Source organism: Cyprinus carpio, chromosome A6 (assembly GCF_018340385.1).
Source record: "Cyprinus carpio isolate SPL01 chromosome A6, ASM1834038v1, whole genome shotgun sequence".
NCBI lineage: Eukaryota > Metazoa > Chordata > Actinopteri > Cypriniformes > Cyprinidae > Cyprinus > Cyprinus carpio.
Genome location: NC_056577.1, coordinates 24,403,453 through 24,426,113, shown reverse-complemented (window position 1 = coordinate 24,426,113; position 22,661 = coordinate 24,403,453). Strand labels below are relative to the sequence as shown.

Genomic DNA, 22,661 nt, shown 5'->3' with positions numbered 1-22,661 from the left:
CATTCAGGTTTTGCTTAAGGTTGTTATGTAAAAAAAAAAAAGAAATATTATTGTAAATATATGCATGTCCATACCTCTTTGGACGGCTTGCGTAGAACATCTCCAACTCCGCCACCGCTCCTGAGACCGTGACTCAGTACAGTGATCATACACATCCACAGAGAATCACACGCTCGCTCTACATCATCTATAAACACATAAAACTCACAATGTAGAAGTTCTGCTTCCAGTCACTTCCAGTGTACAACTGAACGTCAGACTACAAAATATATTCCTAAAAAATCACATAATATTGATATTTGGATAACATGACTGAAGTAATTGGATTAGGGCTGGATTAGGACTTAAGTGTCATATTAGTATTAATGAAATTAATTAATAATACTTTATAGTAATTAATAATAATTTGTGTTATTTAAGTACATTCATCAATTAATATTGTTAATAATAAAATAATTAATTAATTTTTAAAAAGCAGATTTAATCATGCCATTACAAACACATTGTTTTTATTTATTTTTACTAAAAACATATATTCAATGTTTTACTTGTCATAGACATATGACAATTATGCTCACAATAATTTAATTTGGGCAAAATAGGTGATTATTTTGACTAAATAATGAGCACATCATGCATTAGTTTGGATGAATTTTACTGCTCACCCTCCTCAACATCCGCAGGCAGACAGGACCCATTTTTTCCATTGCAGACCCCCTCAGACAGGAAACTAGAAGCCAAATTTACTCCCTCCTCTGACACACACATTTTCAAATACAACAAAAATTATTTTCAAACCCAACATTATAAACATTACTTTGTGATTTGCTTTGATATGTCTGTGTGAATGTGTTACCGAGAGTGCCGTTGGAGATGCGATTCACTTCCAGGATGAAGTCATCCTTAAAGAACATATATCCAACAATGGAGAAGAGGTAGACCAAGATCAGACCCAGAACAGCCGTCAGGACAATAGAGCGGCCATTTCGAGTCACACTCTTGATAACGTTCAAAAGAGTCTCTTCCCTGTTCACCAGGTCAAACAACTACAAACACACAAATATACAATTAGTTAACATTAAGGGCGTAAATATTTGCACTGACAATTATTTGATTCTATCTTAAATGATTAAATACATCATGAAATTAGGTCAATATTTGTATATATATATATATATATATATATATATATATATATATATATATATATATATATATATATATATATATACACATATATATATATACACATATATATATATATACATATATATATACATATATATATATATATATATATATATATATATATATAAATACACAATAAACAATTTAAGAAAAAAACATAATATTATAATATAAAAAATATTAAAAAACATACTATTTATTTATTTCTATTTCTATTTAATTTATTCATTCATTCACTTCGCTCATTTGATATATTTCATTATATATATATACACACACATATACAGGGCTTGAAATGAACTTTTTCACAAATTTGGCTACTAAATTTTTATGTCATTTCCCATTCATAACTTATACTAGCCAAAAGAACAAACAAACCTATGAAGAAATAAATAAACAGAAATAAACCAGATTAACTATGTCACAGCTTCAAATATACAGTAAATATATTTATTATAACATCTGAATATCTGCAGGATTTTAAGACCTTTTTAAGACCTGCACATATAAAATTAATATATACATATAAATATATACAGTTACAGGTTTTCACACAAGCAAAAAGTTTTCAAAACACATTTCAGCCTTTAAACTATTTTTAAGAAAAGGGATTAGTCAGAAGTATCATTACATTCATTTAAACAATTATTAACAATCAATTATTATATTAATTTTATAACATATAATTATATCTTAATGACTTAACTGTGTAGATTTTTAAAATGCATTAGCTTCTTGTTTATCCACCGGTTCACATTTACAACTGAGTGTTTGCAGCGTAAAAATCTGGGTCAATTTTCTCAATGGTATGCACAAAAACAGCGGAAGGGCTTATTGAAAATGCACATAAATTCTCTGCCAGCAGGAGGCGCTTTTGGAGCAGCAGAATATATCAGTTTCCATGGTAGCAGCAATTATCCTGTATTTAATATACCATGACTCACAAGTTCAGTATTTGCACTGATTTGGCTTACATTAACTTCCCCAAGAATGTAAATTGTGAAGAAAAGTAATAGTGATTTGACAACGTTACCCGCCAAAACTGATTTTTACCAGCATTTGGCAGGTTGATGGATGTTAATTTCAAACCCTGTATATAAACACACACACACACACACACAATTTTCTGTTTAGGCATGTTTGTAAAAATGTGTTAGTGTAAAGTTTTCAAACTAACCAGTAGACTGTAAAAGAAAACGTGTCCAAAAAGGCCCAGAGTGCAAATGAGAAGGTACAGCAGATGAAACAGGAACTCTCTATCCATCACCATCACCCAGTAACCACGGGTAAATGTCCCACGGTTACCCACAAAGCTCAGCATGAACACTATCTTATTACAAACCTGCACAGACACCAAACAAGTTCAGATCGTCAATACAGACTGACACCATGTAAGATTATTAATAAAGAAAATGTGTGTTCAGTGTATGACTGCATGTGAACTTGTATGCACTCAAAACCTAACCCTCCCATGTGTGTTTGTGTGAGTGTGATCTTACATTAAAAGCTCCCAGGAGTGTCAGCATATGCTGCAGCCCCACTGAGAACCCGAGCTGCAGAACACTGGAGATGACCAGCACTCGCACTGCGTTCGGCCTCGGTGACATCAACACGAATCCCAACGAGCCCAACAAACACACCCACAGCAACAGAGAAAGAGAAGGGTCCAGTGAACCTGAATCACACACACACCGCACATGTAAGGTATGAATATTCACACATAAGTCTGGGATATTGTGGAAGGAAAGGCAGACTTGTGAAGACAGCACAGAGGGGAACTCACTTTCACTCATTCCATCCAGAGGGTAAAAGAACGCCACCAACAGATTAATGAGAACAGCCAGGTTAAAAGACACATTACTCCAGAACGACATGTTCCGGCTACACCAGTACAACACCGGCTGTGCTGAAAACAGAATAAGAGAGACACATTTCAGAAATGATGATAAAGTAAGTTGTACAATTTAATTTTAAATGAATCATTTTCAAACACCAGAGAATGAACATACAAATAAAACACACATTTACCTCTTAGCTTTTTCTGCCACCTCATTTCGTTGAAGAGGTCATCTGCGTGCAGGAAGAAGTCATTTATTTTACTGCCCTGTTCATCTCTCTCTGTACCATAGTATACACGCAGCTTGGACTCATTTGTGAGAAAAGAGCAGATATTTGGTACGGGAAACACAATCTGTTCCATAGTGCGATCCTGGCGGACTATCTGTGTATACATACACACACACACACACACACACACACACACACATACAAGAGCATAAGATGGGATTTTAAAAACTATAAAAAACGTGTTTCAAGATTCGCTAAACGTGTTTGTGTGTGTTACCTCTATCTGTGCGGTGTGTTCCGTGTAATACTCTAGGGCCTGGTCCTCCCCACCTGGTTTCAGTAGTATTTGCAACTCCTTATTGTGACGTGACAGCTAAAAGAGCAGGTTAAATCAGACCACACGACAGATTTAATGAATTGCTTAGATAAAGAGATATACATTTGGTGTTGTGGTTGGCCACAGTCTAATTGATCTATTCTGATACAGGTCCCAAAACTGCCACTTGCCAACTGCCAAAAGTAAATACTGGCTTTGGTAATTCAATAAAATGTTAATAAATATGCTTATCAGTCAGCCAGGAACACAGAATGGTAATCTAACATTCTCTGATGGAAGTGATGTGAATAATTCAAACTATACATCTGTTGTGGGTTGCTTCATTTGCCACAGTGTGAAATATACCATTTATCTCAAAATTTCACAGCTGGAAATATTTATGGACAATAAATGTTCTCCTTATACAATACACTGGCATGTACAGAAGCGTGTGTGTACCTGGTGTGCAAGGATATAGATGTTGTGTCCAACATTGCGAGGTGACGCAGCATGGTCCTCTCCATTCTCCAGTTCCTCATCCTCAAACTCTGCTTCACCCTGCTGGTAGGCCATTTTCATCACCTCCACCTTGAACACACACAGCTGGGGTTATGCAGATGTACTATCTATCAACACAGAATGACTCCACGATTCAGTTAAAACAATGAGTGAACCAGGATGTACTGGGATGATAACTGACACACTCACTAGTTCTTTTGGTCTCATGTTGTACAGGATTCTTTCTGCGTTCTCACTGTCATGACGGCTCTCCATGATGGCCAGCAGTAGCTTAGATGCATTATTCTAAGCAAAAAGGACAAATAATGCCACATGAAATTAAATAATACGACTGTGATGTGATTATCACTGTCTCTCATATCCTTTGCATCTAAACAAATAATGACTGATCATCTTAATCACATTTTCACATATTTTTCACTCTGTCCTACTTCAAATATAACATTGTCACGTTAACATAAAATGTTCTTTAGACTTTATAGCAGTGGTTTTCAAACAGGAGCTGCAAGATGTGTTAAAAATATTTAAAAAAAGAAAAAAAAATGCTAAAACAGCTAAAAATCAATATGTAAGCTGATATCCTATTTCTTAATTTAATTAATTATAGTTAATATGAGAGTGATTTCTAGTTGTGAAAAAGTCACCGAAATTACTAAAATCTTAAAAGTAATGGAAATTCTTATAATGAATATACATTTCTCTAGTTATGTCAAGGTCAAAATATCTGTTAGTGGGCAGAAGTAGCTATTTGTGAGTAAAAAATAATTTTTTAAATCCTGTAATCACAAACAACTAGAAAAGTCATGCAAATTCATCAGTAATTTAAACCCAGAATAACACCCGATTATTGAAACTGGAATTATGGAATTTAATTAGTTATAATTTTTTTTTTTATTATAATATCACTTCTAGTTTTTGTAAATAAGTTTAAAATGACCAACTTTGTCATCACAGTTGAAGTACCAGAAGTCAAAAAGGTTGAGAACCACTGCTTTATAGGACTTGAGGCCTGACCACTTGGCACAGTCAAATTTGATGTTACCATGAAATGAGAAGGTTGTAACTTTGTCAATTAAAAGTAAAGTGATGTACCTTTAGTTCTAGAACCAGATCCATTCTCTTTCTGCCCAGTGGATTAATATCATTCAGAATCAATGCAATAATGATATCAATTCCATTAGATTCATGGGTGGCAATGCAATTCTGCAAAAAAAATGCATAACAGAACACATTCAATGCGGAAAAAATGATTATGAGTGATGGAAAGATTATTAGTGCAAAAAGGAGGAAAAATAAAAGTTTGCAGGAAAACCATGATTGTGTTAATGTTTGTGTACTTGCCTGGTTATCATGGCAGGGCCCTTGACAATATTCAGTGAGGCTTTCTACAGTCTGATTAATGAGAGCCACATTATGCTGGTTGATATATAGTCCTAACAGCCCCAGGCCTCCTGTTGTGCTGCCACAGATACAGTCCAGGAACTGCAGGGTCTCACACACCAGGTTATAGTTGTTCTTGTTGTTCTGACAGCGCAGAAAATTCTGCAGGGAAAAAAGAAAGTTCTAAACATATATGATATATAACTATGACTATAACTATATGACTAAACCAGTATATCAGCTCATAAACAAGACCCCATGACACAACACAAAACTGATACTGTCAAAGTTTGAGACCCAACCTGAAATCGAACCTAAAGTTGACTTCCTTCCGGCTCAGGTCTGATAGTGAACCTCTAATCAGGCCAGAATAACAAAAAAAAGCTATAAATGTAACAGATGGAGAGGCAGACAATCACACACACAAACACACACCTGCAGGTCTCGATTATGGTTCTCACACAGCAGCTGTAGGAAGCGCAGGATTGGCTGCATGATGAGAATGACAGGGCTCATCTCGCCCTGCTCTGTTCCTTTATCTCCACCCCCTTTGTCTCCATCAGCAGTGCCATAAGCCTCCTCAGGATCAGCATCTCGGCGATACGAACCGTAGGCCTTCTTAGTCACAACAGATGCCTCCAACAACTGCTCACGAGTATCATCAGTCACCACGACACCTGAATTTTTTTCTGGAGAGGAAGATATATATATATATATATATATATATATATATATATATATATATATATATATATATATATATATATATATATATATATATATATATTTATAATCTCATAGTGACATACCTTATCATAAAATGATATATCAAACTTTATAACATTATGCAGTGATCTCAACAAATATTTGGCCATTAAACCATGAATGTCATTGTATCAAACCAAGTTATATTTATTGCGAAGAAAGATAGCATATAATGAATGATGAAGTATTGACAACCCAAACCTCTCCCGCGTTGTGGTGTTTCTTTGTCTGGTGTGTTATCTGGCCGCTTGTTGCCCAGATCACTGGTGTTGACGGTAACAGTGGCTTTGATCTCCAACTGAGCTGCTTTCATTCTATCATAAAACACCCTGAAAAACTTTTCGGAATTTTTGTCTTCCGTTAAACGTTTGAAGAAGGAATGCTGCAACGAGATAAGAATAAAAACAAAAATCTATCATTATGTTTATATGTTATGTTTTATGGAGAACTAATGTAGTTTGAGTGACGAATGGAGCGCAAGCGTAGTTCAGGCAGACTATGGCGTGACAGCCGGCATCAGCTGACTCTCAGCTGATTGTAACTCCTCCCACTATAATTAAATAAGATATATAAGTTCATCCTTACTCACACTTGCCTTAGTCTGACGCACAGACATGCGCTTACCCTTCTCCATCCCCAACTCCTCCTTATACAGACATGATCACTAGCATCTTGTCCACAGAAATCATTTATCAGCTAATCGTTGCTTAATCTTGTCCAGTCTCATTTACAGACCTGTATCACTACTGCATGGAATAGTATATCTGTTGCATATTAAAATTCAAGTAATTGTATTAGGCTTCTGGGGTTTCAAACCTCAGGCTATGTCCACACTAGACATGTGCCGGTATTTGGTAATGCGATATATCACGGTAATGAATATGCATGATATTGTTATCGTGGGCACTTCTAAATACCGTGAATAATTATATATTACAAATTATTCAGAATTTGGAATGCATAATAAGAATACTATTCCCATCAACTGGTCAAAATGCACAACACTGCTGTATGCTGCTTGAAAGAAGTGTGCTCTGATGTAAACAAGCACGCATGAGAAGCACATGGGGGAACATGTGAGAGACACACTGATTGAAAGCACATTCACTCTCTGACAGCAGATGGCGCTAAACTGCAGAAAATGCAGCCCTTACCCTGGAAACCCCATGAATAAAGCAGCTGCCCTACTTTCAAAAACATATTTAAATAATTTTAAATAGCCATTCAGATTTGCGTATATGCTATGGTGTTCATCACAGTGCAAAATACATAAATATTTAGACTTAATAGGCTATTTATTTTCAAACTTTTTTTTTTTTCATTTTAATCTGGACTACAATATGCCCTAGATATAGTTTGAAAGTGTTTTGATTCTTTATTGTTCATTCACACTTTACATTAGAGCTTCATTAGTTAACAGGTTTAATAACACGTTGTTAAAATCAAACGTTGCAACTGTGTTATTTAATGAGCTAACATGAACTAAAACTTTTAACCAAGATTAATAACTTCGGCAGCAAATGTAGCTATTGCTCATTGTGAATGTTAATGCATTAACTAAGGTTAACTAATAAGGTCTTATTATTAGTGATACCTATGGGTCTTTATAGTTCTTTTGCACTTTAATCTGTGTAAAACTTTTAACTTTATATATTTTTCTGTATTGCTTTATTGTATTTAAATGTTCAGTTATTTTTGTTATAAGAAAAAAGTTATTTGACCTGCTATACTGTATCATGACCATGTTTTTTTAAACTAAATTTCAATACCGTGATAATACCGTATACCGTGATAAAAGCATGAGCAATTAATCGCAACAGGAAAATTTGATACCAGCATATCCCTAGTCCACACGAAGCCCAGAGCTTTCGCTATCCAATCTTTTTTTTTGCCTCGTCTCAAGAAATATCTGCGTCCACACGAAACCACAAAACGAACACAAAAGGATGTAGTATACATGCCAGACCAGTATGTGGCGCTGTAATTTTGCCACAGAGATACACTATAAATGGAAAAGAAGACTTGGACTATGCACAGAAACGTTATACAAAGGAACATGGAACAATACATTTATTATCTGTGTTGATGTTAATTAATAAAAAGACAATCGTTCAGTTGTTTGGTCATGTTTTTGTTTCCATTACGTGACGTAGCGGTGTCTGACTAGGGGTGAGATGTGGGCTGATGACATCATAGTTTCAGAAAATATACGGATTCGCTGTCCACATGAAAACGCAAGGACGGCGTTTTCAGATTTATCCACTCTGGGACCCGGTTTCAAAAAATATCGGTTTCACTTTCCCAAAACGCTGGACCCAATTCCAATAAAATACAAAACGATACAAAATATATGCGTATACAGCTAAACACGTCTACATGTTGACGGGGCCTCAGTGAGTTTTGCTTGTGGACAGCTCAGAAGCTGAATTTTTTTCAGGATTATTTGACGAAAAAAAAAAAAAAAAAAAAAAAAAAACAGATTTTATTCGAAATAGAACATCTTTAGTAACACCATAAAAGTCTTTACTGTCACTTTTGATCAATGTAATACATCCTTGCTGAATAAACATAGATTTCTTAATAAAAAAAAAAAAAAATACTGACCCCAACTTTTAAACTGTAGTGAATATTAAATAACTTATTACCACAACAATCAATTCTATTGCTTTATCATTTCACTGACAGGCCTTTCTGACCTGTATGATGGTGTTCCCGCCCTCCAACAGTGCAATAGCCAATAGGATGCTTTCGTGGAAGACACGGTCACTGGTAGCATTCATAATAAGATCAATGACAAGGTCAGATGCCCCTTCACGGTCCAGATGGCACTGCACCTCCATCAATGACATCTCAGCCCTGCTCAAACCCCCTGAAGTCACACAAACACAAAAAAACAAATGTTAATTTATATCACAAATGTTCCCAGAAGCTACAGTGAAAAATGAACCCACCAGGCTGGCTCTTGATTGGTCCTACAGGTGTCAGCGTGGAGTTACTGAAGGAGGTCAGACTTTCTCTCCGCCCACCACTCCTGAAACCATAGTAACGATTGACCAGCAGCTGCCGAAGGGCCTCCCCCTGTGATGAGTATGAGAGTGTGTGTTTCAATGTGCATCTGATTTTTGGAAGCTTTTTTTTTTTGCCATTGTTGCTTTGGCTTGTGCATCGCATGACTGTAAAACGGTATTCTTTGGAACAAAATGTATCATAAATTGGAATAAATATTAAAGGAATAGATATAGCTGAACCAGGGCAGCTGAGAGGTACAGATGTGTGGTTGGAAAGCAGGGTTAGGTGAAGTTAGTGACCTACCCTCCTCCGATCCTCCAGCTGTTTGGGTGGCAGACTCACATCCACCACCTGAGTGAGTGAGCAGAGTGGACAACAGAACACTAACACAGAGTTAGTAGAGTATCACCATGCAATAATCTCCAGCTCTATGCTAGCAGCATGCTTAGTGTTACAATAATATCAGTGGACAAAAATGACTAAAATTATGTGTTTAGCTCATGGTAAAGTAGTTAGTTATGCTATGGGAGTGATTTATGTTAGCAAATCTTTATATACATTATAATTAAACTGAACAGAATGTAAAAAAATTAAGTGTAGAAAAGTGAACAGAACAAGCAGAAGAGGAGAATGTTATGGTCAGAATAAAAGGTCTGTAACATAACAGTTAATACCCAAACTGTCCAGATATTCATAACAGTTATTACTCAAATACTTTGTAAATATTAATCTACACTCAAAGGATTGTTTCTTAGTCTTTCAGAACAATCTTTAATTTTGCTATAACATCATACTGTATTAGCAGCATTATTAAAGCACCACAAAATGGTTTAAAGAACAAATTCTTGTGTGTTTCTTATTGAAACAGGAATTTAAAATAGGGCATACATATTGAAGGGCTTGCGCTTTTTATAAATACTTTTTTCTTTCTCACCAGAGCTTGGCAAAATCATGACTGGCTACTTTTTAGTGGTAAAAAGTTGTTTTAGGGGAAACACCAAACCACAACAGATCAACATCCATATCACATCTAACAATATGTGTTCTTAGGTCAATTTTCCTATTCCGATTCTCAAGGATAGAAGAGTAGAGAAAAAGAAGGTAAATAAACAAGGGGAAGATGGGATGAATGACAAAAAGAGGACAACCTCAGTGACATCCATCTCATCATCAAATTCCAGTAGCTGAAAAAGAGGAGCGAAGGATGGGGTTAATGAAAGAGTGGACATACTTCAAATTAAGCAAGTAACTATTAGTGACCTCAGTGTTAACAGGAAGACATAACAGAGGAAATGTGATCATCAACACAAACTTCATCAAAGGTGCTCTTACTGGACTTGCATTTGTGATTAAGGTCACACATGCAGACACTACAAATAAATACAGTACGTGTAGAAGACAATACAATCAACCTCTCACAACACCTAAGATGTTTTGCTATCACATCTGTATTCCACCTTAAGAAAATATCTATATTTTTTGTAATCAGAGATAAAACACTTCTATAAGTCCTTTATTAATGCTTTATTGTGGTAAATACCTTCTCTCCATATCCTCTGTCTTTAGTCATCATCTCTCTGAGTGTCTGCAGAACTTTGATACAAAGCCTCTCCTCATTTTCCTCTAAAAGTTGCTTGGTATGTTTTATCAATCTGTACAAAAAGCAGATAAAGGGTGTTAGATAATATAATGTTGTACAATAATAATTGATATATATGTATATATATATATATATATATATATATATATATATATATATATATATATATATATATATATATGTATATATGTATATATTTATTGAAGATACTGAAGGGTCATTTTTGAGAAAACAAAAGTTCATCATACTTGCAGATGAAGCCTCCACTCTCACACTTGCGGTGGGCTTCAGTGTGCTCTGGGAACAGCAATTCTGGACGATGGAGAACATCCACCAATACAGACAGCTCAGCCTGAACCAGAGGCCTCAACCGCTCCTCCAATGCAGACACTATATCCTACAGATACACATACACATACACAAACACATGCAAAAGCATACATTCACCACACACTCAAACAAAGTAAGCCACTGAGGCAAAACAATTGAATGCAGGTTTAGTGATAGGAACTATAGAAAAGACATGGGTGATTCCCACAAAGACAACATTGGCTCACTTCTAGGGTATCATTTTAACCAGAATTGAACCTCATAGATAAATAATTCGGAATGCTCTACATAGGCAATAAATCCATACGCCACAGAAATAGCACTTACGCATAGGAGACTCGACTCTTTTTTTAACAGAGGTATCATTTTTTTAAGATAACTACAAATTATTCTAATAAGCATTAAAAACACATTTAACAGATTTTTAAAGAATATTTTTAATGGATATTTGAAACATTTTAGTACTGAATCAATTATATTTAATTAAAAATCAATTACCTAACTGCAATGCATTCTGGGACTGCATTCTCCATGAAAGGATATGTGCAATACTGCTTTAGAATTTGGCTGAAATTATGCTGTTCCTTTAGGTGGCTCATTAGGTTTTGAAAACAGAGGCAAAATCACTCACTCACCTGGAGTCTTTCAATAATGTTGCGGTAGTCTCGGGAGGTGGTCATAACAGAATCTCTTCGTGTAGCGTTACGGACGGACTGTCTCCAGCTGAGGGCTGTTTTCTGCACTATGTTGTTGGACTTCATGAACAGATTATTCACCTGACAGTCCAGATCCACAGGAATGGCTATGGCCCTGCCTTTAGCTGCACAATAATAAACAGACAAAGACACATACATTCAGGTTTATGCATTTATGCATGAAAAACAACTGGTGGCGCAGGGAACTTTGAGTCAAAAAGGTTGAGAACCACTTTTCTAGGAACTTTTCTATCACCAATTTTAAAATTATAATGTTATTATACAATACAATTATACAACAGAAGCTAGTATTATGAAAGATAAAAACAGCTGGTGGAAATGATGCTCTTACCCACGTCACTCAGCACTTTGATGCAGGCTTCCACATTGCCCTTCTGACTTGGGAGCAGCCAGTTGCAGTGATACACACGGAAAACTCCCTGCAGCAGCTGCACAAACACTGGCTGCCGGGTCTGAGACACAGACAGAGAGATGTCACATGGCCTAAATGATGCTCAGGTGTACTGGGCTGCTGAAAGACGCCGTGTGTTACCTGCAAACTTGTGCTCTGGTCTGAGAACGGTGAGCTGAAGAAGGTGGTGACGATGCTCATGATGGTCTCAGTAACGTAGCGCTCCAGAACTGTGTCAGCGTGCTTACGGTCACTCGTGTTATTGCACACCTACAGAAAGCCATGCTGAATGTCTAAACATCAATACCATAATGTGAGTATATCTGTGAGTGTTTGTTTAGTCTTACTCTGCAGATGTCCACCAGGAAATCATCAAAAAGTTTCCACATGTGATTGCTGGTGTAGATCTCCTTCATCTCAACCTCAGTATCCACATAGCAGTGATTCAGGAAGTTCACATAGGCCATCTTCACCTACATATGAAGTATTACACTCACATACTAAAAGGTTGCATTCAGATGGCTTTTTAACAACCTAAATCTAAAAGTATTCAACACATTCATCAAAGACAAACACTTTGGGATTTATTCCCTTGGTGCACACACCTCAGGGATGCAGTCCTCATGAGTGACCACACGTACAATATCATCGAGGGGGAGCAGGGAGTTGCATTTGATCTCAGTGTAGACGTTCTTCCCTTCAGTGCACACAGCTAGTAACTCCACTAAGTGAATATGATACCTGCAAGAGTCAGTGAAACCAAATCTAATACCTATAATGCCAAACACTGAACATTTAAGCTCAAAGAACATACACTTACAAACTTTGTATGATTTTGTAAAACGTGTGATTTGTATGATTTTACGTAAAAATAAATGACAAATTGACAAATTCCACTCCAGTGTAACACACAACATATAATGACACATGTAAGGAAAAAATAATAAATAGTATATATATATATATATATAAAGATAGATAGATAGATACAATTTTACTAAATACAATGTAAATTATATTATATAAGTAATTATAATTTTTTATGTAATTATATATTAAATAATGTAATTTTACTACATAAAATGCAAACTATTTATATTAAGTTATATTACAGTATATTATATTCTATTTGTATTTTTTATAGTATTTGCATTTTTAAAATAGCCGTTTTTTTACATTTTGAAGTATTAATAGAGTGGAAACAAGGACAATAAACCTCTATACCTGAGTGCACTGCTCTCATCAAGTCGTTCCCTCTCAAGACGCATCATTTGAACCAATGACTGAAAAGATGCCCGGTCATTATAGAACACTAGCACATCCTCACCTGCTGTCACCAACTAAGTACACACAAATCATTTCAATAAGAACAGTCTTCACTAGTCTGAGGAGAATAGGGTGGAAAAGTAGCAATGTGGGACTTGTATTTCAAAACACTAATCTCAAAAATTGTTAATCTGGCCCACAGACCTCAGCCATGACAATGTCTTGGCATTTCTTGATGAACTTGTTCTCAGCCTTGACGATGGTCTGGAGGAACTTGAGGTAGTGGACACTGCGTCCGTGCGTCTCGATGCAGTGCACAAAGTGCTGCACTACCCTCTCATTAATCTCACTACACAACTGGAAATTATTCATGAAGATATGCTGCATGGTGACTGCCTCTAGAATCTAAAAACAGAAAGCCATGAACAGAGGATTCAACAGTTGAAATGCACAGATAAAAATGTGTTTGTTTATGTATTTGTGCTCTCACCCCAGGGTTGAGGAACAGGTTTATGTGTTTGTGTAGAAGAGCCTGGTTCTGTTGATTTCCAGCACAAAAATTCTGAAGGAACTGATGAGCTAAAGTCATAATCTCTTGCATTTGAACATCCTCCCCCTAAAACGTCAACAAACACACATGGAAACACATAAATCAGTGATTAATTAACCCGTTCAGTTACACAAAGGCTCACACACACCTTCTCATAAGGGATCTGCAACAGTTCCAGGACTACACTGTGAGCTCCCATGTTCCTGAGGAGCCGCTGCTGCTGTTTCTTATTCTTCTTGCCATAGATGCCCTCCAAAACACACAGTTTGCTCAGCCTCAGAAGGATCTACACACAAATATAAGATATACTTCACAGAACATTCTACTTGTCAAAACCTAAAAATTCCATAAAACATAAACACATTTCACCTCCTTCACGACTCTGTAGTTTGAGCTGCTGACACTCTCCACTTTGGGTTTGTCTGATCTACTTGAGTTGATGACACCCTGTTAAGAGCAGAAAAAATATATAATAACAACATAATATACAATATCCAATTATAATATAATTCACTAGATTTCTGAAAAGAGCAATTATATTGCTTCTTACTGTTTCAAAGTTTTTTTTTTAGTTAATTATGGACAAATAATAACAGGAGCACATCCTGACCTTATGGTGTGCTTCAGTGGCGACCTCTCCAGTGTCCAGCCCTGAATCTGACCCCTGTCTCTTATACACCCACAGCTCTGATTTCTCTACTATAGACCTTAGCTGATCCAAATCTGACTTGATCTGTTTGTAATTTTCCACATCCTGACTGGTCACCAAGAGCTGAACCTAAAATAAATAAATGCTATTTACTATTAATGTACACAACATGACACCACACTATACAACACTACACTGTAAGAAACAATACATGATACGAAATATATGGTAAAAGATTCATGGATACATGTGTATATGAACACCAAAACTCAACACTGTTAAACTCATCCATTATTACTCATTATTGCATCATTCAAGTGGATGCTGCACACTGGTGGTGGCTGAGGAGAGACCTGCTGATATGATTGTGAAGCACAGTAGTACATAGTAAAGCACTATATAAATGCCTCATTCATTAAAAAGTTTGTTTACAAAGGCTTTTTTATTTAGTCATCAATAAGACAGTTAATTTAAATGATTACAAATATGTAAATATTTTTTCTATTAATAAAATTATTATAATTTTAAAATCAGGGATGCACCGAAATGAAAATTATTTGCCGAAGCGAATCTGAACAAAATGAAACACTGAATGCCGAACACAGTTTTGGAGTTTTGCCAGTTTTTTCCGCCATTGCATAAATTAAATAGCCAAAATGTGCTTTTTACTGTTTTGTCTTGCTTTTCAAAGAAAAAATCAATTAAAAAAACTACAATTTAAAAATATTTAACACTGAACATTTTTTAACATTCTAGCAGACATAACAACAAAGCACAATTTAACTTAAAATTTAAATCATGCCCACTTCTTGAATCATGTATTTTTTACTGTCCAAATAAAAGCAGCCTTGCTGTGCAGAAGAGACTTCTTTTAAAATATTAGAAAATATTACAGATCCCAATTTGAACACCGTGTGAATGTTATAATAAATGTATTAACAGAGCTGTTGTAATTATTATTATCATTATTATTGTCTTACTTTTTTATTTTATTTTATAGAACAACAGTAAAATTACAATACTAACGTTTATGAATGTTGATGGAGTTCTTGCTTTTCCTCAACTTTTATTTTGGCAGAAACACGCAGGAAGACCTCAATGCTTCTATTGTTGACAACAGCTGATTTATAAAGTTCATCACAAATACGTTGCACGTATCACATTGTCACATGCCTAGTAAAAATTCATAAAAATTTGACTGAGCAACAGACGAGTAACACTGTATCAGTGCGGATTTTCCTCGCGCTTTGGACTTTGAACCCTGGTTAACAAGCAGATCCGCTGTGAGCTCGTGCAGAACTGTTAGAATACATGCAATTTGTTTGTGTATTAGAAAATATAATGTTCTGCAATTTATTTACTTATTGTTTAAGGCCATTTCATGATTTCAATCATCATACAGTAACCAGCAACAATCACCCTTTTCCTCTTCTAATTGAAGACATGCGATCAAGTAGTAAACAGTCTCTTGCTGCCGGCGCTTGTAATGATTTTTGCGTCTTTCTCGGACAGTTTTAAATGCTTCCAAACTGCTGGTATGTTTGTTGCATTATTAAGAGTGCACACCTCTCACTCTATGCTGGTTGCTATTTGATCGCATCACGTCATTGTTTGGTACAATTTATTTGTCTTTTCGCTTAGAATTTCGGTTGCTGAACATTCGATGCATCCCTATTTAAAATAATAAACCACAATCACCCAATGAAAGTCTAAATTAGATTAATAATTAAATTTAAATTAATTTTAAATATAATGCTATTTTAAATAAAATCGACTACAATTACATACCATTTTAGCCACAGTAAAATTTAATTTACTAAAATTGATATGACAAGACTACTACAAAACAAAAAGAAATACTGTGTAAAACTGAATACTGGCAAGGATGAAATTAAATGAAATGGAATGGAGGGATGGATGAATAAATCTATGAATAAATACCTGCTTAAAGGCCTGTAAGACCTCCTGCCTCTGGCTAAAATGTCGGAAGAGGAGGTGAAGGGCTCGTGACACCAGTGGAGGATAGTCATGCATGGTCAGGTGCAGCAAAACCCTCAGAAACGTCCGGCCACCATGATCATCAAGATCTAGTGGGGTGTTCTCTTCACTAGATACACAAACACACTCAGATTCACACACATATGGCACACAAACATAAGACAAATTATTAAAGAGCACAACCTTCTTACCTTCCTCCGAAAATCCCCTCGGCTTGCTCCTCAATGTGCTCAAAGTCCAGCGCACCTAACAAAGACAGTGGTTATTCAGACAACATTTGACCCATACCAGCTGATACTGACACAAACACACGCTTGCTCATTTTACCTTGTACACTGGCAGGAGAGTCCTGATTTACAGACGGCTCTGTTTGAGAGTTGCTCTCATCAAACTCTGTTTTAAAGATACAGAGCAGGCAGGAGATCCTGTAGTCCAACCGGACATTTAGAATGAACTACATAAAAAATTAAAGAGTTTTTTTAACTAGTTTGGCATTTACCAGGCATTCAGCCCACAAATTTCTCAAACAATGATTTAAAACAGAACATTACAATCCAATTAATTATGGACTAGGATGTGTTTTAACACCTGTAGGATCTCAATGATCTTGAGTTTGGTGTCCATCACCAGTATGTCTTGTTTCTGAGGTTCACTCTGGGATTTAACTTCTCTGTCAGGAGGGTTGTGGTTGGTGGCTGGCAGAAATCCTCCACCCCTCAACACCACCTGTGTCATCAGCTCTCCCACCCCATGGATGGACCGCATCACATTACTTCCTATAGAGGCGGTCAGAGAAAGACTTCAGAGCACTTTCACATAAACAATTTTTCAGTAAATCCGTTTGATGTATTTACTTGAAGTGAAAGCTATTTTTTTTTAACTCTGATAAACTTTATTATCGAGACTGTAAAAATTTACATTAAGAGTTATTTCTACCTATCGAATATTTTTTTGACTAAACATTTCTTAAACATTTTCCAAAACATTTAAATAACACTTTTGACTTGAATAAATAAATTATGACCACATGAAGAAAATTTTATTTAGAGTCCATAGCTAGCGGTGTTTTTGACCTTTGCCACGGTCTCCAGGCAGCTTGATGGGAAAGGGAGTGCTGATATGGACGCAGTCCAGGATGGCCAGCAGGATTTTGGTCAACCGTAGCAGGTCACAGAAGTTATAGAAACCAAAATAGATAAGGTTCCTCGCCAAGTTCACCACCTATAAAACAGATAGTGGAAAGTGGAAAGGTAGTTTCCCGCAGAAAAACTGCATTGGTAATTTTGTCAGACAAATATTTTTTTGTAATAAGTTAAAAAAGGTTTTAAAATTTTTATGTTTTTTTAACATGGCGCAATCTATAATGAGCCTAATGTACAAATAATAGTAAAGATGCAGTGATGTAACTTTTTGGTAAACTGACACCTAATTTTTTGTTTTCATGAGGTGGCACACCTCAAAAGTGAGCTTGTTTTTCTCCTTGTCTGAGAACGGGAAACTCTGGCACACAACATCTCGCAGGTAATTCTCCACAAACTCCATCGTCTGAGAGAAGCGCTCCTTCACCTCATCACGTGATGTTCCATCATTATCATAACTGGTAAGAAACAGAAAAACAACTGGCTGATGAACAGACCACTCACTAAAACTGGGCTTTTCACTGTTCGCTGTTTCTAAAGCGAACCACTTACTCATCAATGGCAATTTGTGAAGGGATTTCAGACCACAGCCGAGCATATTTGACAGGAGTAACCTGCTCCTGAGGGTCACGGTCTACGTGCATGTGCAGCATCATCCGGCAGAATGAGGCTCTGAGGTCAAAGGGTAAGTCTTCGTCTGACATGCAGCGCAGGATCAGATCCACATCCAGTTGTGCTGATATCTTATTAATGGCCAGGTATTGCCGATCCAGACACATCCGTGCAAACAAATTCAGCTGATACCTGACAGAAGATGTTTTTATTACATATCTGCATCATTTTCCTCGCATCGTATGTAAGTGTAGGTGTGTGTGTGCATACCTGTAATAATTAATAACTTCATGGTCCTCTGTGTGTCCATCTTTGGCATCCTGTGCAAGCTCTCTGATGCTCTTACTCTTCATCTCTCCTCTACTGTCCTTCCAGAACAACCATACCTCCTCCTCATCCTCCTCTTCCTCCTCTGCGCTCTCGCCAAGCACTGTTCCTGCCACCTCAAACCGTGATAACACAAGCCTGACACACAAACACACACACATTCACTCAGTAATACACTCACAGGCGTCTAGCCATGGGCTTACTATTCATAACACTTCATGCATTTCATCACACTTTCTGATTTGAATCTGTGTTGATGGGATGTTTTGATTTTCCCTCGATCATGTGGCTGCCTGTTCGATATTGTGCTTGCCGAATTATATTAATTAATTTCATTTAGGATATTTTTTATTTTTAGTTTTATTGCTTTTGTAATAGATTTTAAAATGTAATTTATTCCTGTTTTGGCAAAGCTGAATTTTCAGCAGTCATTACTCCAGTTTAAATGTCACATGATCCTTCAGATAACATTCTAATATCCTGATTTGGTGCTCGAAAAACAATTCTCATTACAAATAAGTGTTGAAAACAGTTGTGCTGCTGGTGGAAACCGTGATACATTTTTTTCAGGATTCTTTAATGAATAGAAAATTCAAAAGAACAGCATTCATTTGAAATACTGTACATTTTTAATAATGTCTTCAATCAAATAAATGCATCCTTCTTAAATAAAACTATTAATTTTCTTGTTAAAAAAAATCATACTTCAAACTTCTGAATGTTAGTTTACTGTATATTGCTCTAAATATGTACATAGCATAATAGTCAGAGTGGGGCTGTACTTGGTTTCGATGAGGATGTCTGCATTTGCTGGGTCCAGCACAGCATTACAGATGAGCTCTTGTGTGACAGGGATGGATTTATTCATAGACACACACAGATCTGACAAGTAGTCCAGAAATCTAGAGAAACAGGGACAAAGAAAACTCAATCATTCAGGATAAGACACAAAAACTATTACAAATATATTCAAGTCATTCAATCATCAAGAAACATCTGAAGTAGACATGTGCTGGTATTCGGTAATGCGATATATCACGGTAATGACTATAAACGATATTGTTATCGTGGGAATTTCTAAATTCCGTGAATAATTATAAATTACAAATTATTCAGAATTTGGAATGCATTTTAAGAATACTATTCCCATCAACTGGTCAAAATGCACAACACCGCTATATGCTGCTTGAAAGAAGTGTGCTCTGATGTAAACAACCACGTAAGAGAAGCACATGGGGGAACATGTGAGAGATGCACTGAATGAAAGCACATTCACTCTCTGATAGCAGATGGCAGAAAATGCAGCCCTTACCCTGGAAACCACATGAATAAAGCAGCTGCTAGATTCTAATTACATTCTGCCAAACACGTAAATATTTAGACTTAATAGGTTATTTATTTTCAACCTTTTTTTTTAATTTTAATCTGTACTGCAACATGCCCTAGATATAGTTTGAAAGTGTTTTGATTCTTTATTGTTCATTCACACTTTACATTAGAGCTTCATTAGTTAACATTAGTTAATTCATTAGTTAACATAAACTGCCAATGAAAAATTCTTGTGAACATTCATTCATCTTAGGTATTCCAATATTTAATAACACATTGTTAAAATCGAAAGTTGCAACTGTGTTATTTAATGAGCTAACATGAACTAAGACTTGTATTTTTTAACCAAGACTAATAACTCATTGTGAATGTTAATGCATTAACTAACGTTAACTAATAAGGTCTTATTATTAGTGATACCTATGGGTCTTTATAGTTCTTTTGCACTTTAATCTGTGTAAAACTTTTAACTTTATATATTTAACTGTATTTTATTGTATTTAAATGTTCAGTTATTTTTGTTATAAGAAAAAAGTTATTTGACCTGTTATACTGTATAATGACCATGTTTTTTTAAACTAAATTGCAATACCGTGATAATACTGTATACCGTGATAAAAGCATTAGCAATTAATCGCAACAGGAAAATTCGATACTGGCATATCCCTAATCTGAAGACACACCTTTCTACACTTATACTGTGCTTCTAAACACTTACTTTAAAACCTATATTTCACTGTCGCTTAGTCTTACCAACATCTCTGTATTAGTTTGTTCTTAAGATGAATCACTTACATTATAAAATTTCTCTTTTGTTATTCGCTTTAGATGAAAGGGTCTGCAAAATGAATAAATGTAAATGACCAAGAACATTTATGCAGATATATTTTCACACACCTGGGCTCTCTGTTCTTGCGAACCAGGCTGACGAAGGTGTCTATCTCAGCTGCAGTAATGTGTTTCTCTAGAAGCTTCCTGTTGTTGTGGAGCAGGGCTGTGATAGTGTCTTCAGCAAGGACATCATATCCTATCTGCTTCTGCATGAAGCGGAACTGCTTTGCGATGTACTCCTAGAGAGGGGGAAAGGGGGAATATTGCACATGTAGTATACAAGTGAACAAGTGCATGTAGTATAAGGGGTTATGACTGTATTTTAGTAGTTTAGTTTACCTGATTTTTGCGATAGTCCTGTTGTGAGTGACGTAGGACTCTGTAGCAGAGCCGACAGATGTGACGAAAGGGTGCATGACGTTGGTCTGCGAGCTCTTCCAGCCGCAACATAGGGCCGTCCCCGCTATCAGTGAATGGGGCCTGCAGCAGCTTGAATATCTGGTCAATCACATCACAAGATAAAAGGTCATTTAAATGTAAGTGAGATGGTTTAAAACTAAACTTAAGATGTGATATAAAAGTACCTGTTTAAGTATGTTCTGCTCTCTCATAAGTTTCTGCCGCTCTCTGTTAGGTTTGTTGACTGTGATCTCCAGCACATCCTGAGCACTGCTGGGAATGTCCACCACAAAATACACCAGATCCTCCAGCAGTTTTGTCACTGATTGTGTAAGAGAGCCATCGGGAAACAGTGTGTGAGAGGATTTAAAAAATTATCATAAAGGTGGATTGGTTACAAATATATTATTGTATTATTATTACAAGGCAGAAATGGAAGGAAATCAAAGAAAAATGGAAATAAATCATAGATGAACAGATGGATGAAAGAATGAAAGAAAAGTGGACAAATGGACAGATAAATGAACAGACAAATGGATGGAAGGAAGGTCAGATGGGCAGGTAGGTGGGTGGATTTATGGATGGACAGATAAATGAATGAAACAAGGAAGAAAGGAAAAAATAGAAAAAGAAAGGAGAGATGATAGATAGATAGATAGATAGATAGATAGATAGATAGATAGATAGATGAAAAGAACAAAAGAAGTAAAGAAAGATGGAAATATGGATGTAAAAATGGTCAAATGGATGGATAAATGAAAAGATGAACAAATGATTGAAGGATGGAAGGACAAATACAGAGACAGATGACCAAATGAATAGATGGCTAGATGGTTGAAGGAAAGAAGGACAGAAGGATGAATAGATAGACAAACGTATAGATGGATGGAAAGAAGAAATAGTTGAAGGAAGGAAGGACAGATGGATGGATGAAAATACTGATGGATGGATAAATGAATGGATAGACAAATGAGGAAGCAAAAAAATAGAACCGAACAGATGTGGAGATGGATGGTTGGAAAAAGGTCAACGAGATGGATCGATGGATGGATGGATAAAAAGATTAATAAATGGTTTAAAAGAAAGAATGGAAGAAAGACAGACATATGGATGTATGAATAAAAAGATTAATAAATGGTTAAAAAAAAAAGAAAGGACAGAAGGAGTGACAGACCGATGGTTGAATTAATGGGTGACTGAATGGCTGAAGAAAAGATGGACAGGCAGACACACAAACTGATGGTTGGCTGGATTGATGAATGGAAGGACAGACAGATGGA

At 36.0% G+C, this 22,661-nt stretch overlaps 1 protein-coding gene across 5 annotated transcripts in view; it reads right to left on the bottom strand.

Annotated features, from left to right (window-relative positions):
• LOC109067682 (inositol 1,4,5-trisphosphate receptor type 1-like) overlaps positions 1-22,661 on the bottom strand; it is a 35,679-nt gene that overhangs the window by 2,149 nt on the left and 10,869 nt on the right. For 2 of the 5 annotated variants that reach the window (XM_042758579.1, XM_042758580.1), the window contains 43 exons: positions 21,567-21,707; positions 21,322-21,480; positions 21,049-21,221; positions 19,605-19,724; positions 18,766-18,960; positions 18,436-18,687; positions 18,200-18,341; positions 17,818-17,965; positions 17,333-17,520; positions 17,072-17,198; positions 16,936-16,990; positions 16,688-16,853; positions 14,708-14,875; positions 14,467-14,544; positions 14,246-14,383; positions 14,038-14,163; positions 13,752-13,952; positions 13,506-13,621; positions 12,887-13,022; positions 12,629-12,754; positions 12,423-12,551; positions 12,222-12,342; positions 11,810-11,994; positions 11,093-11,241; positions 10,785-10,896; positions 10,393-10,428; positions 9,548-9,595; positions 9,187-9,313; positions 8,932-9,104; positions 6,437-6,617; positions 5,906-6,159; positions 5,432-5,632; positions 5,183-5,293; positions 4,280-4,375; positions 4,031-4,159; positions 3,533-3,628; positions 3,217-3,409; positions 2,972-3,094; positions 2,688-2,863; positions 2,366-2,530; positions 857-1,046; positions 666-755; positions 75-187 (listed from right to left, as the gene is read on the bottom strand). In XM_042758579.1, the coding sequence (XP_042614513.1) occupies positions 75-187; positions 666-755; positions 857-1,046; positions 2,366-2,530; positions 2,688-2,863; positions 2,972-3,094; positions 3,217-3,409; positions 3,533-3,628; positions 4,031-4,159; positions 4,280-4,375; positions 5,183-5,293; positions 5,432-5,632; positions 5,906-6,159; positions 6,437-6,617; positions 8,932-9,104; positions 9,187-9,313; positions 9,548-9,595; positions 10,393-10,428; positions 10,785-10,896; positions 11,093-11,241; positions 11,810-11,994; positions 12,222-12,342; positions 12,423-12,551; positions 12,629-12,754; positions 12,887-13,022; positions 13,506-13,621; positions 13,752-13,952; positions 14,038-14,163; positions 14,246-14,383; positions 14,467-14,544; positions 14,708-14,875; positions 16,688-16,853; positions 16,936-16,990; positions 17,072-17,198; positions 17,333-17,520; positions 17,818-17,965; positions 18,200-18,341; positions 18,436-18,687; positions 18,766-18,960; positions 19,605-19,724; positions 21,049-21,221; positions 21,322-21,480; positions 21,567-21,707 (6,153 nt within the window). The remainder of the gene's footprint in view (positions 1-74; positions 188-665; positions 756-856; positions 1,047-2,365; positions 2,531-2,687; positions 2,864-2,971; positions 3,095-3,216; positions 3,410-3,532; positions 3,629-4,030; positions 4,160-4,279; positions 4,376-5,182; positions 5,294-5,431; positions 5,633-5,905; positions 6,160-6,436; positions 6,618-8,931; positions 9,105-9,186; positions 9,314-9,547; positions 9,596-10,392; positions 10,429-10,784; positions 10,897-11,092; positions 11,242-11,809; positions 11,995-12,221; positions 12,343-12,422; positions 12,552-12,628; positions 12,755-12,886; positions 13,023-13,505; positions 13,622-13,751; positions 13,953-14,037; positions 14,164-14,245; positions 14,384-14,466; positions 14,545-14,707; positions 14,876-16,687; positions 16,854-16,935; positions 16,991-17,071; positions 17,199-17,332; positions 17,521-17,817; positions 17,966-18,199; positions 18,342-18,435; positions 18,688-18,765; positions 18,961-19,604; positions 19,725-21,048; positions 21,222-21,321; positions 21,481-21,566; positions 21,708-22,661) is intronic. The other 3 variants (XM_042758582.1, XM_042758583.1, XM_042758581.1) reach the window with 2 other exon arrangements.